We start from the raw sequence: 15,886 nt of genomic DNA on the forward strand, positions 1-15,886 counted from the left end.
TAACATCTTAATGGTAGAATTTAGTTTTTCCATCTAGTCTGTCAATGGTGATATAATGCCCATTCAAATAAATATACCTCAAGTATGGATCTATCACGTTTTGGGCGGGGCAATTCTTTCCCCAGCAAATGGTTGATTAACTTTTTCCTAGACAATTTCGATGTTAACCTCACCAAACACTAGAAAATAGAACAGGATAATATTTTCCTTGAACCGAACAGTAACCTTGGGAAAGCCATTCATTAAAGTCAAAACACATTTATAAGCACTTACAAAACCAATCCAAGTTCCCAATCATGTAAAAAAAAAAAAAAAGAAAAAACCATATGCCACCTGGAGTTCTTATGGCTGCAGCCATCGACTTGAACCAGAATCTTGGAAGGGAAGAGCTGTTGTCATGTGAAAATATTCAACTATTTACAACATACTACAAGCCCATAAAATTATGATTTAACCCCTTTACATTAGAGACTGTAGCTGCACTCTCCTGGATATGAAGATGGAAGCTCATGTATCCCCAAAGCCCGGCAAACAAAGGAGAGAAATAAAGAGAAAACGAAGAAATAATTATAAAAAAAAAAAAAAAATTCAAAATGTTGTCCCACTATGTTGTCTCAAACCATTCTCTTTATGCCAGAAGATGTTTAACTGAAGACTCATGGATCAAAGCTTGGGACTCATACTTGCTGGGGGTTTCTTCGATCTAACCATACATTGACGGAATGCAAGACAAGGAAGAGAATAGCAAAAGTGGCCGGATCAAATGTGGGAGAAGAATCTTAGCAGCTACCAAAGAAGAAAAAAAAAGAGAAAAATAAATTGGGTGAGGCATAATATCTTGATAGATTCTAGCAACTTAGAATGATACTTGTCTAACAAAAAAGAAGAAAAGAGCCGCTTTTACAGGAAAATCTAGGACTTCTGTACCTTATGCATGCATCATTTCCATTAACATATTCTATGTTCCTTAGAGAAGAAAGACACACAATGAGAAAAATGCTTTCGAATGATTCTATAACTCAAAGAACTCAAAAGAAAAAAAGTAAAGGCCACAAATAATGCTCCACCAAACTAACCTGATTAGCAGAATGTCCAGCCACAATGGCCACATGCCAACATCAAAACCAAGATCCCTAACTTAGTTTGCACAATAATTTATGGATACTGGCAAACTTCAGTTTCGCATAACCATTCTATGCACTTAATGATAATTATCCAATTCAAATACATCGCCACCTAAAAATCCAGAAAGTATTTAGCCAACAGCCCAAGCATATTCATGATTACTAGCAAATAAAAAAATAAAAAGATGCAAAAGGTCAACCACCACCTTGGTCATCAAACCAAACTAAACCATGAATAAGGTACCAATGATAGTTTGGCTGAGAACCTTTGAACTCCTATCAAGGCCATGAGAAGCAACCTATTAAAGAGAGAAATAGATTATTTATGAATATTATAAAATAATAAACAACCTCTAGTGTCATGGACTACAAAACAAAAAGAAAGATTCCCAAATCACCATGTAAGTTAGAGCAGCATAACGTTCCTCATTCAAGTACAATGGTTTTCCTCTAAGCATTTCAATATCCTGAAATAAGAAAATGATGTAGAATAACACAAATAGATCATAAGAAAACCCTTTAATATGACAAGTAAGTAAAGAAACACAATGAAAAGCCAAAATGTGTAGACATTTTTTAAAAAGTCACTACCATAACATGCCAATAGCCAGCCATATGGAATTCAAATTAAGAGTTCTGATATCTCATAGAAGTTTCAAGCAAATATATAATTTCTAAAGAGCACTTAAATCTTTTATATACCTTTTTATAGCAAGGAAAATAAATCAGCTCCAGAATTTCCAACTTTTGGATAGGTTCAACAAAGTTTAAAAATAAATTCAAATAGGATATCGAGTAGATTAGCCTTTAATAATCATTCATTCAAATATTCCCAAGTCTAGTAGCATTGAATTGTAAAAAAAAAGTATTGAAGTGGTCCCTTCATGGCCAAGATACTAAAAAAGCTCTTAAACTACTTCACTTTTCTTAAATAAGACCCTATACTTTTACTATATTCAAATTGGCCCTTATACGTTGATTCATATCCAAATAAACCATTATTTCAAATAAAAGAATGATTTATGTTAAGAGCTTTTTCAGGTACAATTAAAAGTTTAAGGGCTTATTTGGATACAAATTAAAAGTTAAGGACATATTTAGGTACAAATTAAAAGTTAAGTAAAGTTGTAAAGTTCATGGGCTTTTTTATTATTTTAGCCTTCCTTGATTGATGAGTAACTAGGTTGGTAGGGTGAGATTATGCACCCACTTCCCTTGGGATTCAATGGTAGTATCTACTCTTGATTTGGCAATCAATTATTCAAATTTCTTTTCGGGAAAAAACTCTTTCTGTAAGGACATGCACTCCAGATTACCAAATAAAGTCACCTAATATCCTCTGTGCTTTGTGGGATATTTGACTCTAATAGCTGCAAGGGACCTTCTGCCATCCTGAGTTATTCTCCCATCAACTTCATTTTACATTTAGCAAACTGTACCAAAGGATTACTTTAAGATGAAGATAAACCTGAGATAGTTTGTCTGGGTGTGCAAAAGTGTGCAGGTGTAAAATTTCATTCCTCCTCAACAAGCCAAGTCATTGTCTCAATCACCAAACTACCTCTAGGTCGAAAATAAATATTTGAAACTTAAGCACAGCAAATGCTAAACTGCTGTTTATGTCCTGCATTTAACTTACAACAAATGGCAAGGTCCAAAAAGGCTCAAGAACTTTACAAACTTAGTAAATTAAGGCCCTCATATAGTTGCAGTGCAGGAGTATAAGTGCTGATTGTGCAATATATCTGATCCTACAACACTCATAGTAATCAATATTTTATTTGCTTCATCCTAGAGTTTCCAAGCACGTCATAGTTACAAACTTTGGTACTAAAATGAAATCTGTACCTCTTCACCAAATGCATCCAAATATGGAGATGGCCAAGGAGCTTGACGTGCACATCTTTGTAGCAGGATTGTTGTTCTCTATTACAACAATAAACTGTTAGCTATTATCATGAAATATTAGGTAAAAGTTCCAAACAGAAAACTAGGAGATCAATACCCTTATCAACAGAAATACACCAATACCAGAACCACAGGTCATTGCATGAGCCATGCATCCACTCTCCCTAGGAAGGAAAATATTGAAGAAAAATGTCAGTGCTTCAGATTTAGTATAAAATCTTAACAATGAGAATAACAAAAATCATGGATAAATGCACAGGTTAAGCACAAAATCAGCTAAAGAAAGGAAAGTTGAACATTAACCTGCAGCAGGGTTTCCAACTTGGAGAGCATAATCTACCACACAACAGGCATAATGCAGGCTCATTAAGCATAGCTTTGCAGTCAGGGCAACACTGCTTTATATACCTGTTGAAAGATGCATCTTTTCTTATGAATAAAGACATTCTTAAAAAGAGGACCAATATCAGCATGTCTAGGGATGAATTTTGCAACAAACCTTTGCACTAGGTCTTCATAAACATGAGGCAGACTCATCAACTTAAATGGAACTGCAGGATTGCAGTAGAAAACATTTTGGAAACTACAGGCTTCATATACCTTGTGGAAATGATGAAACCATTTTAATGCAAATGATCGCAAGACTTCATCCTCAAGAACAAAATCTATAGGAGGAATCTTAAACATCTTCTCCAGTTCTTGTACTTCATTAAGATCCACTAAAGTACTTCCATTTGTATCCATCATATCACTCGTCACATAAGATGACTCCCACATGCTATCCCTATCACAGAATGGTGCTGGGGCAGAAGACTTAAGCAATTTCCACAACAATGCACACCTCCGCAAGTAAGGGAAACTCAATCTTCGGATCATATCTTTAATATCACAAGAAAGGTCAAGATCATTTGATACAAAATACCACCGAGCACAATCAGACCCTCCAAGAATCCCACAGATATCAGTAATAAGGCAGTGACGGGAACCTAACTCATTGATGTTAAAACCATGTGTCCCACATGTAATTACAGCCTGAAATCAGCATATCACATTCAGAAATTTTGTTGTAGAGCCAAATTAGAGTGACTAATATTCTTGTTCATAGAAAATGACTGATTTGAGGAAACTTTTATAAAGAAAATATCTTACTTTAAAACAAAACATCTCTTATTGCTTGTATAAAGCAATAGAAATATCTCAAACAATTTAGAAGTTTCAAATTTTCTTCATATTTTTTCATTTGACCATAAAACATTGTCCATAACCAAATTTTGTTGTTTATATCAGAGACCAGAAAATCCAAAAAAAAAAAAAAAAGCTTAAATAGACCAAAGAGATCTATATCAAGAGAAATGGTGGCAAACCTGAACCATGGTGACAACATAGAAGACATGCACAAGGGATAACAGCGACTCCTCACATGATATAAATGGGCATGGGAGACAGAAGAGAACCCACATCAATGATGAGAAAGGATCACGAGCAAGAATAGGATCAGATGCCCGATTCCAAAACTGAATATCAGGTTTTAATGCTTCCTTATCATCATGGTTCAAGATACGAAGGGGTTTATCTGTCATCACACTATTATGAGTCTAACATTTAAACCACAAGCTTCCAAAGCTAAGAGAACTTATCTGCTGTTTGATAATTTATGTACACTTAGGATGTGTTTGATATATCAGATTATGATAGGATAGGATAGGATAAGATGATATCAAGAATATCATTAGATTAAATAATGTCATCCTATCTTGTGTTTAATGTGTACAAGGATTAGGATAGGATAATTTATTTATTGGTTAAAATTATACTTCCTCAAAGTTTATACAATTTAAATTATTGATGTAATTTTTAACAGTATAATAGGACATGTAAGTTTAATCCCATGGATTAAAAATAATCCTTTCCACTTGGGGAGGATTGAATCATCTTATACCAAGAAGATGATTAATCATCTTCGTAATCCTATTCCTTTCTTTAGATACCCACCAAACATAATTAAGGATGATTATCATTCTATCCTATTCATTATCCTATGCACCAAACATGACCTTAATGCCATAGATGATAACACCCACTCACCCACACATATATAATAATGCTGCTCCTTTCATTAAATTGTTAACTTGTTTAAAGAAACATTCTCTCCCTCTGTCCCTCCATCCCTCTTGTTGTTGGTTAAGTAGAAAAAAGCTGTTTCATTAGCATGAGTGGAATATTTTACCATTTCACTTCAGTTTTTGGCATGACCTATTTGGATGAATTTGTGATTCACAAACAATCAAAAGACCAGAATAAATCCTTCATAACACATCCAGAGTTTATCAAGAACCTACTTGGAAAACCATGATTTCTACTTTTAAAATACATCTACAACCTTTAGAATTTACCAGCAGATATTCTGCATAAATCTAAGTGCCAAATTTCAAGCGATTCTCAAAGCAATAAATAGTGAAAATCATACCTTCCTGTCTATGTCTGGTGCTGTGGTAATCAAAGGAAACCCCGGAGCAAATAGACTCAGCAAACAGTAGGAGACCACTGAATCTGTGAAGAGCATGAAGAGAATTTGTACTGCACAGGTTCTGTACAACTCTTAGCAACAAGGAAAATATAAATTCACTAGAGGATTTAAATTCCTTATATAAAGAAGTAAGAGTATAATTTGTGGCCATAGAAGTCTTTCCACTTCGAGCAGCAATTTCTGTTGACATAAGAGAATACTTAAGAGTATCCCATAAAATCATTGGGTGGCTTAACCTCGAAGATCCTAAGAACCTATCCTGCTGTTTTGAAAAATACAGTTTAGACAGCACACGAGATATAGGTTCAAGATTCTGACTTGTTCTTTCTTTTCTTTGAAGAGAAAGAGCTTCAAAGAAATGAGGCTTCCCAACCACCTTGGCAGCGATTTTTAGAAGAGATAACCCTTGCTGAAGCAGAAGGGGACAGGTTTCTTTATTTTTTGCAGATGGAGAACCTAAAGCAGGCACGGGATCAACAGTTGCAGTCATAGGCTGTCTTCCAGCTTTCTGGAAAGTCCCATTGACCACAGGCAAGACAGAATTTGCTAGTCGACGACACACAGGACACAGAAACTCTTCCTGACAAAGCAAACAAGTACTAGATCAACATCGAATGTAAGATAAGGATTTTGCAAAAGAACAATTTTCAGGAAGCTTGTACCTGATCTGGATCCACAATATGTGCCCTCTCAAAGAAACTTCTTCGAACATATCTGTGACAGTAGAAGAAGAAGATATGTTAAGCACTTTCATGCAAGAGCACTTCTACGCAAGCACATGTACGGACAAACACATAATAAAAAGCATTTCCGTGACTTTTAGTTCCTTGTTAAATGGAATTACAAATAAAATCGACAAACCATCCAAGTCATAAACTCAAGATTCCTCAACGTGTCTTCAAGGTTCAACTAACAAAACTCACAGTTATAAGAGACATTCTGAAGCTCAAATTAACCCAGGATACAAAGATAGTTACAACATGGTTAGGGGATTTAAAGGCTCACATATACCTTATCTGTTGCTTGAAATATTATATACATATATATATATGTTTACATATAAACTTTTAAATTTTGACAAAGCTTATACCTTTATTTTCTCTAATTCCAACCGTGGTCCATCACATATTTTCATCTCATAACACAATCTCTTACTATTTAATAACTAGAACACCAAAAGAAAATTTGTGCAAGGAACTCAATTAGATAAACTATTATTCCTAGATCCCTTTCAAATGCAATGTAAAAGAGCATAACATCTTGCCACCATATCCTTTTATCTGACATACGTCTCCAATGCAATTGAAAAATTACAAACACTGACAAGCCACAAGTAAACTTTCACCATTGTCACTCTTGTGCACCAAGTCTCAACTCTTGAACTAAATTTAGGTACTGAAAACTTCAATCTTGTGATTCCTGCTGCAAAGTCCATAACACTTGTAATTTCATTAACTATGAATAGCAATTATTTTGACTGATAAGTTTGTTTAAGACATTTTGAGGTTCCAATAGAGCAAAACCTTAATAAAAGGACAATATGGAGTCCAACACAAACAGAACTAAAGTATAAATTCAAACCACACAATAGTTGTGAGAAAGATCAATCATATAGCTTTGCATGAGGGTTTAAATTTCATTTCTTAGAGACACATTCAGAGTTACGTTAAGAATAAGAACTAAAAAACTTTTTTTTGAAGCCTTGCCTTTCCTTCAGCGATGATAAATAGCGATCAAGACAACCCTGATGTACAGCATGCCCACAGGAAGAAAGATAAATCCCATCACAATCTAAGGGGCCAAATCCATCATAAACAAGAGGCTGTGAAGTAGATTCTATCAACTCCATGTCACCATTAATGTTTTTACAACCCAAAGAGTTTTCACTTGTCTCACTTGAAACAGCAGCAATGCATTTCCCAAGAATGTCAGATTCAGTACCCCTGCTTTCTGGAGAACTTTCAGGAGCAGAGGATACTTCATCCTTTTTAAAGCTTGAGCTTGATAAAGTATCACACATTTCTTTACAAATACATAAGTACATGTCTTCTTCCAGTGTCTCCAAATTATATACAGTACTGCCCCTCACATCACTAGAAGTTAAGGGTGCTTGAATGCTCCTCACCAGAGGAAACCTAGACTTGACAAACTCAAGAATGGAATTTACTTCACTACGTCGCCGATGCTCATTACTGGCAGTCTCAACAACAGGATTTTCAGTCAAATGCGCTGATTGAGAAGCCAATCCTGAATTGCTGGAAGAGCCATTTGATCCAAACTGATCGGTCACCCTATTTGTGGGAATAGAAGAACCTTGCTCCTTGTCTGACCCTCGATCCCATGATGGGGGACCTCTATCAACAAAGCTCAAAAGCCTAGAGTTCTTTTTCCAAGAAACAATAAAATGTTAATTCTTGCAGGGAAAGAAAAGATTCCATTTGTCTCAAGTAATAGGTAACCTAAAGACTAATCACTTACTTGGAGAAGAATCAAGAAAGAAACAGGACTTTTGGAAGTAGGATCATGGCAAAGAGAGCAACTATCTTGCACAGCACCATATATTTCATGTTCAGCATCAGAATTAGACATTTCTGCTTCAGATTTTGAAGCATCATCAGCATTGGAATTGATGCTTGACAAAAATTTGGATTGCTCTGCTTTCATTTTAGCCTGCAGGAAAATATTACGAGAAATTGATTCAAGCCTGAAACCAATTAAAACACTGAGATAATGTTCCATTTAGTTTAACTACCACATGTGATTGGTCGGATGATGACCAAAATTCAGCAGCACAGAATTGGCACAGTTAAAGGGTGCTATTCAGTTTGTTAATCAATAGTCAGGCAATGCACCTAGCACTTAAATGCAGGAAACTGTCTATTTAGCATTTAGTACAAATTATTTGACCAGATCAGTAAATAAATGACAAATGGGCTAATCAAACCAGAGGCAATCTGACATGATGAGGGGAAACCTAGACCACTTACATGAGAATCTCAGATTCAGAAGAGAGATATTGGGCCCTGACTTAAATGATCCTCATTTTAGAGGCAATCACATGTGGAATTTTACACAGTCAAAGTAGAAGCCTTTGTAATTAATGCTAGCTGAGAAGCAAATCTCTACAAATCAAGATTGTTTAGATCTTTCACCTGCACCATACTAGAATTTTCTCAAGCTTCCTTCGAATACACTTCTATATTTGTCCTATTCCATACAATTTACAATTACAATATTATCCATTGAAGTTGAATTATATATAATTTAACAGCATTTCTCTATCAAAGTGCATAATTCCTTTTCATTTTTATTCCTAACATAAACTCACGTAATTCTGAGGCAAAATCTCACCAATACAGCAGCTTGTCTTTCGCGAGCTTTCGCCTTACGCATCTCACTATTGGAGGCTGAACCTTTTGTACTCCTATCACTAATAGGAATAGATTTTGATAGATGGCTGACCACTTCGGGGGCAAGTTGTTGCAGTTTGGCAATGCAATGGGAATCAACTTCAGCAAACTTTTTTAATAAATTTTCAATCAGAGGAGAAAAACTGAAGTTGCTGGATTCCAAATAGTTGTTTTGATTATCTTGCCAATGCATTCTCATTAATGCAACAAGAAGTGACAACAAACTTTGTTTGCCAGCAGTGAAGTCTAATGATTCACTAATTTCTTCACCGGCAAAAGATAGCATAGAATTTGAATATCCTATATGACGTTCCACGTCACCGGACCCATTCTGCTGTAAACAGATGTCTAATGCCAATGAAAGTAAGTGCAATGCGGTCATAAGGATACCATCAGGAGCACGTGATTCAGTGAAAACAGCATAAAATAACACTGCACGAATAATCTGTAGTGTCACTCTGCATGTAGCAATTCTAGCGACTCCCTCAAGAGGAGGATATATTTTTGTCCACCTAGGCAGCTGAGTAGTCATTGCAGAGACACCACAGAAACGCAAGTATCTTTCTTCTGCAACTTGCAAATCCCTTGAGTTCCAACGAGGGTGGTATAAATCCAGCTCCTTCCAATAGGCCCAACGCAATGAATACATTCCCTGACATACATCATTATTAAGAAATATTAACTAATCAAACTATTTTGTCAACCCATAAACGTTAAAAAAGATATTTCAGACCACAAACTCCAACCTGATTAAAGCCTGATGGATTAGAGTATGAAGCAACCCTGTCTAAAATTTCTTGAAGCTTGTCAAACTTAGAAAGGTCGCGAGGTAGAGATTTCACCAGTTGACTATGAGTAGCATCTCCAATGGCTAACTTACAAATCAACTCTCTTTTCAGACTGTCAGCTGTATTGCGTCCACAAAATCGTCTTTCTTGTAAAATTTGCAGAATTAGAGTAAGCATTTCCTGAACGAGAACTGGCTCATACCTGGAAGGCAGTATCATTTAGCAAAGTAACAGTATCACATTATATCCAACATGAATTCAGAATCTTATAAATGTCTCTAAGGCTGTACATGCAGAATGGGAGTGAGAGCGTGTGTGCCATCTTTGCTACTTGATTTTTGCTGCCCAAAGGTAAAAATAACATTTGGATATAGAAAGAAATAAAAATTAAAAAATTGACTTTTATGGATAGCAAAAAGAATGATTTCACCTCAATAGGGATTCATCATGCTCTGTTGGATTTATATTTTACAAATACATTCTTGCTTTTTGCTATTTACTTATGAGTGACATTGTCCACTATATTCACCAGTAAACAGCATGTACTATGTTACCCATTTTCAAGCAAACAGATCTCTAGTAACCTATCGATTTATATTTTACACATACAATCTTGCTTTTTGCTATTTACTTTTACTTTATAGCAAATTTTGATAAAGTAAATTGTAGGCACAAAAACCAAGTAGCAAAGGTGGCAACCTAGTGAAGCTTTAAATTTCCTAATAAATCGGTGCACCCATTACTTAAATATTCCATTCAAGTGGACAATGCAAGAAAGCCTGGACCAAACTAGCAAAAGGTATTCCATTATGAGTGACATTGTCCATTATATTCACCAGTAGACAGCATGTACTAAGTTACCCATATTCAAGCACACAGATCTCTAGTAACCTATGGATTTATATTTTACACATACAATCTTGCTTTTTGCTATTTACTTTATAGCAAATTTTGATAAAGTAAAATGTAGGCACAAAAACCAAGTAGCAAAAGTGGCAACCTAGTGAAGCTTCAAATTTCCTAATAAATTGGTGCACCCATTACTTAAATATTCCATTAAAGTGGACAATGCAAGAAAGCCTGGACCAAACTAGCAAAAGGTATTCCATTATGAGTGACATTGTCCATTATATTCACCAGTAGACAGCATGTACTAAGTTACCCATATTCAAGCACACAGATCTGTAGTAACCTATGGATTTATATTTTACACATACAATCTTGCTTTTTGCTATTTATTTTATAGCAAATTTTGATAAAGTAAAATGTAGGCACAAAAACCAAGTAGCAAAAGTGGCAACCTAGTGAAGCCTTAAATTTCCTAATAAATTGGTGCACCCGTTACTTAAAGATTCCATTCAAATGGACAATGCAAGAAAGCCTGGACCAAACTAGCAAAAGTTATTCCATTATGAGTAACATTGTCCATTATATTCACCAGTAAACAGCATGTACTATGTTACCCATATTCAAGCACACAGATCTCTAGTAACCTATGGAATCAGTAAAAGGTATTAAAAGACTTTAAAAGCATTTTAACAAAGTAACATAGAAGTTAAGGGGATAAATGCATACTCGTTTGATCTTTCAAGACTTAGAGAAAGGTAGTTTAATAGCCCAAAGCGCTCTACAATTCTCTTAACATAGAGATCAGGAGGAGCTACTGCAGCACAAAACTGCAGCATAAATAAATCAAGCTCCAAACCTTGTTCAGACCTGCAAGTAAAGAATCAGAAAGAACTTGACAATTAAAAAATGTAAATTTAGAGGGAAACTTTTTCCCGTAATTACATGCAACATATAAAGAAAGCACAATTTACATACCAGCAAACTGAGCGGTACCACTCACAAGATACTAGGGCAGCATCCCCATTCTTGCGCCACATCCCAGCAATAACTTGAGCACAAAATACCCTAACCCGTAAGGGATGCTCCATAACAGAGGCAGAGAACCCAAATGGATGGCAGGCCCTGAGGATGTGGCCAAAGAAATCTGCATAAATTGCTGATAATGAAGTTGCAGAACAAGCATTTGTCATGTTTGGCATTACAGATTCACCATAAAACATTCTTAATGCCTTCTGCAGAAGCATGGAAAGTAATCGATGTAATGGAATGTGAACAGATATCTCTTGCGAACTAACATCATAAATAATATCAGGCCATTCGCACAAACTCAGAATACGTAGCATAGCTAGTCGTGTACCACTGTCTGTCTCCATGGTACTGACACCCAAACCTATAGAACCACATGTGGGTGGATCAATTTCAGCTGAAAAGGTTTTAGCATCTGAGCTTAAATTTTCAGCAATCTCCATGTCATCACTTGCTTGATGTCCAGTATACACTGGTGATGAAGATTGTGAGCTATGATTTTCACTTGAACCAGTTAATTTACTGAAATATTTTCCTTTTCTAATTTTGTATAATGTTTTCTTTATTCCTAAAAAACTGCTTTCAGGAATGCCACTACTATTTGGAGAGGATATACGCTGAAGAGCTGCAGCGACACCGTCATCAACTTCCAACCAAGTCTCCATAGCCCTTAAGCACTCATGTATGAGCCAGATTACAGAGGAAGGAATTAAAAGATGAGATGTGGAATCAGATCCAACTTCAGTAACCTTTGACACAGTCCTTTCTGTTACACTACAAACAAAACTCTCTTGGGATAGCCTTCCTACTTTTGCATGCCTCATGCTATCTCCATCATCCATATCTTGCTCATAAGTATAAGAAAGAACACTTGCCCCTTCACTTGCAGCAACAGAAAATGCCCCATCCACCAGAAGGGAGTGAATATTGGCAATAGAATGGCCTAAAACAAAAGGCGAAGGCATATAATCATTTTCTTCATCTATATGGAGGCCAGTTTCCCTCTTTATAGGGTTCATCCCTTGCACAAAAGCCAAAAGCTTTAGCCAAGTTCTCGAGATGTCCTGCTGCTCATGGGTCACATATTTGGAGACTACATCATGGCTCATAACAAACCGAATATCTCCAACCACACGGTTAGTGGCGTTATACAAACTTCCCCACTTAGCAGCCTGCAAAAGAACCAAAAACAAATACATACCTATTTTATAGTCAAATCAAACACAATAACCAGACTAGAACCTAAGCCCAAAAAATGCCCAGGCTAGGAATCAACATGTAGACATCTCCATTTACAATCAAAACCTAAACATTATCATAAAAGATTCGATAAGAGTTCATGCAGATACAAACTTAGAGGTTGTCTGTGTCTTCTCTCTATGCTAGCTTCTCCCCCCCCCCCCCCCCTAAGGCCCCAACAGACAGATGTATTAACAGAAACTCAAGTTTTTATAGCATTTTTCTCCAATAATAGAAGGAATACCAATGAAAAACATAATGTGCACTATGGTGATATGCCACGTAAGACTGAACTACTCATGTATGTCTTTACTTATAAAGTCAGCACAAATGGGATTACATGCATATATCTAAGAAGCCTCTCATAAAGCTCATCTCAGGATGCAAACAAATAAAACGAATTAGGAAGACCATAATGGAGCTTGTCCACAAGCAACTGTAGCCCAGTTCATAGAAGGAAACAATAACAATTGCAATTACCTGCAAACGGCCATCTTCCCGAGCGCAAGAAATAAAAATGTCTCCCAAGCATTTCAGTAGCACGTCCAGTAGGTTCATATCCTTCACCAGACAAGGGGTAAGGGTTGGGACTGTGAAGATTTGGACAGAGAAAGTTGAGATTAGCATGTACTTATTTTTGAGAATGTCGTCACTGCCCTCTTTTATGGCTTCATTTATAACAGTAGGGTAATAGCTTAAAAATGCTTTAGAAAACTCATTTTTGAAGAAAGGCTCTGCCAGCAATTTCAAGAGCAGTTCATGGAGTTTCTTCACAACACCATCACCTAAGAATCTCTCTGCTCTGACCAGAATATCCAATAAACTATCTGAAGAAATCACCCGTCTAGACACAAAACTGAGCAAACTCTCACTATACTTGCAAAATTCTAAAAGCATCTCAACAACCACATATGTTAGCTCATTTGCAACCTTCCTCTGTTCAGCACCATGATCACTTGCTCTCATATTTTCCTGAAAGATACCTTCCACAGAGAATAGCTTGTGTTTCCAACAAACAAAGAGTGCATCAAGCACTGGGCCAACAGAAATTGCTAAGTTCTCAGGAAGTGGTTGAATCTGTTCAGCACCTTTATGCTTTGAGCAAAAACCCTCACGTTTCCATGCCGTTTCATCCCCACAATCACAGCAACCACCACCCGTATAAATAATAGAATAATCATGATCCTTATGATTCCCATTCTGGAAACAAGGAACACAAATAGCACAAGTTGGATCATGCTCACATGTCCGGCACCTATATGCAATGTCATTCAATCCCCAAACTGCACCACAAACACCATGTTGACCAATACTCAATTTTGCTAGGTTGCTCAAAGCATTCACCGGCTCACCCAGAAACATCAGCCACTGCAACCAAACCATACTCTCTCGAAACTGATTTTTCAAAGCTTCCAACATCAATTTCTTAGAATTTAACCTAGCATCCTGTATATACTCCGCCACTTCTTCATCTGTAGGTAAGATTGCGTAAACTACTGCTGGCAACAGTAATCCATTAGCCATAACAAAATCAACCATCCCCTTATAACTCCTATCAAGGTACTCCACTGGAATCCTTAAAGCAGCTATCCTCTGATAATAAATCAATAGAACTTTTTTTCAGATATTAAACTCAATATTAACCAATTCAAGTGCTAAATAATTAAAAAAATTCAACATTTTCACATTTAACCTAATTGAATAATCAGAAAAATATATAAATAAACGAAAAGAACGTACCTTTACAACTCGATCATGAGGCTTAAGCGGCGGCGAATCTGAAGGCGATTCCATTTTATGACGGAAAATTAAGTGGCAGAAACGAAGCAGCCAATCGGCGCAAGACAAACACGGCCCTAATCTGGAGCCTTCTTCACTCCCCAGGTTTACTTCTTCCACGAATTTTATCAAATTTCCAAACAAAACCCTAATTTCAGAAGCCCTGAATCATTCCCAATTCCCAGTCATTTTTCTAATCGGTCATTGTCGGCGATCAGTGAACCAAATAGGCCCTTCGATTCTTCTCATTATTATTTTTCTTTAATTCTTTATTTATATAAATAATAAATATCTCTTACTGCTTTCCTTCCTTTGATATGGCGGTGGTTGAAGATCGTCGGGAATAATCTTTGGAGGGATAGCGTGTTCTTGCTGCCCTCTGTTTGGATAATAATTTCCTTTTATTTTTTGCTTTCTTTTTTAGTTCATCCGGTTTTGGACTTTTTTTGTGAAGTTGTTTCAAACTTTCGGTTCTGACTCGGTGAAGTCATGACTCGAGCCAAGTCTATGGTTCTTATGTGGGCTAAGAAATCCAATCTTAATGGATTTGATTGAAACCATTTAGATCCTCTCTCTTTTTTTTTTTTTTTGGTACATTTTAATAAAAATATTATTAAAAATAAAAAGGATTTAGTGTAGTTAAAAACTTAATTAGAGACATATGAATGTTATGTCTTAAAAATATATATATAAATTAATTAAATTAAATTTTAGATTTGATCTTATTGTATTTTTATCTTTTTTCTCGATGAAAAATACAACACGTTAACTTTTATATCATATGCGTTAGAATCAATTGTACGAAAAATAAAATAATAAAAACGGATTACATTATAGTTTGAATATTTTTATGTCACTTATTTTTATCAAATTCCTTAATCATCATATTATTCTATTTTTTATTTTTTACATCTATATTTTTCATAAATTAATTCTAGATGTTTTGATCTCTTATAAATCTAAAGACTCAATTGTTCTAATCGGTACACAACTAAACTTATATTTTACATATCCAAATCATCGTAAATGACACTCTCTCGTATTCTCTTCAATTTGAACTACTTTTAACTTTTCTCGAATATTTTCACTCCTGATTTTGTTTTTTTTAGTTTACCACACATCTATCTAAGTATCTTCACATTCGTTACATTCATTTTCTTCTTATATTATTTCTTAACAGCCTAACACTCAGTTCTATAAGTAATGTAGGTCTTACAGTTGTTTTATACAATTTTA

General features: G+C 35.7%; 1 protein-coding gene across 4 annotated transcripts; it reads right to left on the reverse strand.

Annotated features, from left to right (window-relative positions):
• Positions 1–242: 242 nt before the first annotated feature.
• LOC111295838 (E3 ubiquitin-protein ligase PRT6-like) lies at positions 243–15,173 on the reverse strand. 4 transcript variants are annotated; one of them, XM_022889595.2, is made up of 20 exons: positions 14,612–15,173; positions 13,352–14,464; positions 11,582–12,804; positions 11,333–11,473; positions 9,716–9,959; positions 8,911–9,621; positions 8,038–8,229; positions 7,266–7,942; positions 6,222–6,273; positions 5,500–6,139; positions 4,397–4,605; positions 3,532–4,064; positions 3,336–3,440; positions 3,130–3,196; positions 2,973–3,050; positions 1,523–1,591; positions 1,331–1,423; positions 1,077–1,236; positions 928–958; positions 243–786 (listed from the first exon to the last, which is right to left on the reverse strand). In XM_022889595.2, exons 1-17 carry the CDS (start codon positions 14,663–14,665, stop codon positions 1,349–1,351), a joined length of 6,183 nt encoding a protein of 2,060 aa, XP_022745330.2. In that variant the 5' UTR covers positions 14,666–15,173; the 3' UTR covers positions 243–786; positions 928–958; positions 1,077–1,236; positions 1,331–1,348. The 4 variants fall into 4 exon arrangements, with proteins under 4 accessions (XP_022745330.2, XP_022745329.2, XP_022745328.2 ...); XM_022889594.2 differs by having other exon boundaries at positions 928–966; XM_022889593.2 differs by lacking the exon at positions 928–958.
• Positions 15,174–15,886: the final 713 nt, after the last annotated feature.

The sequence above is a fragment of the Durio zibethinus genome, chromosome 12 (assembly GCF_047325235.1).
Source record: "Durio zibethinus cultivar Kanyao isolate XHJ-2024 chromosome 12, ASM4732523v1, whole genome shotgun sequence".
Taxonomy (NCBI): Eukaryota; Viridiplantae; Streptophyta; class Magnoliopsida; order Malvales; family Malvaceae; genus Durio; species Durio zibethinus.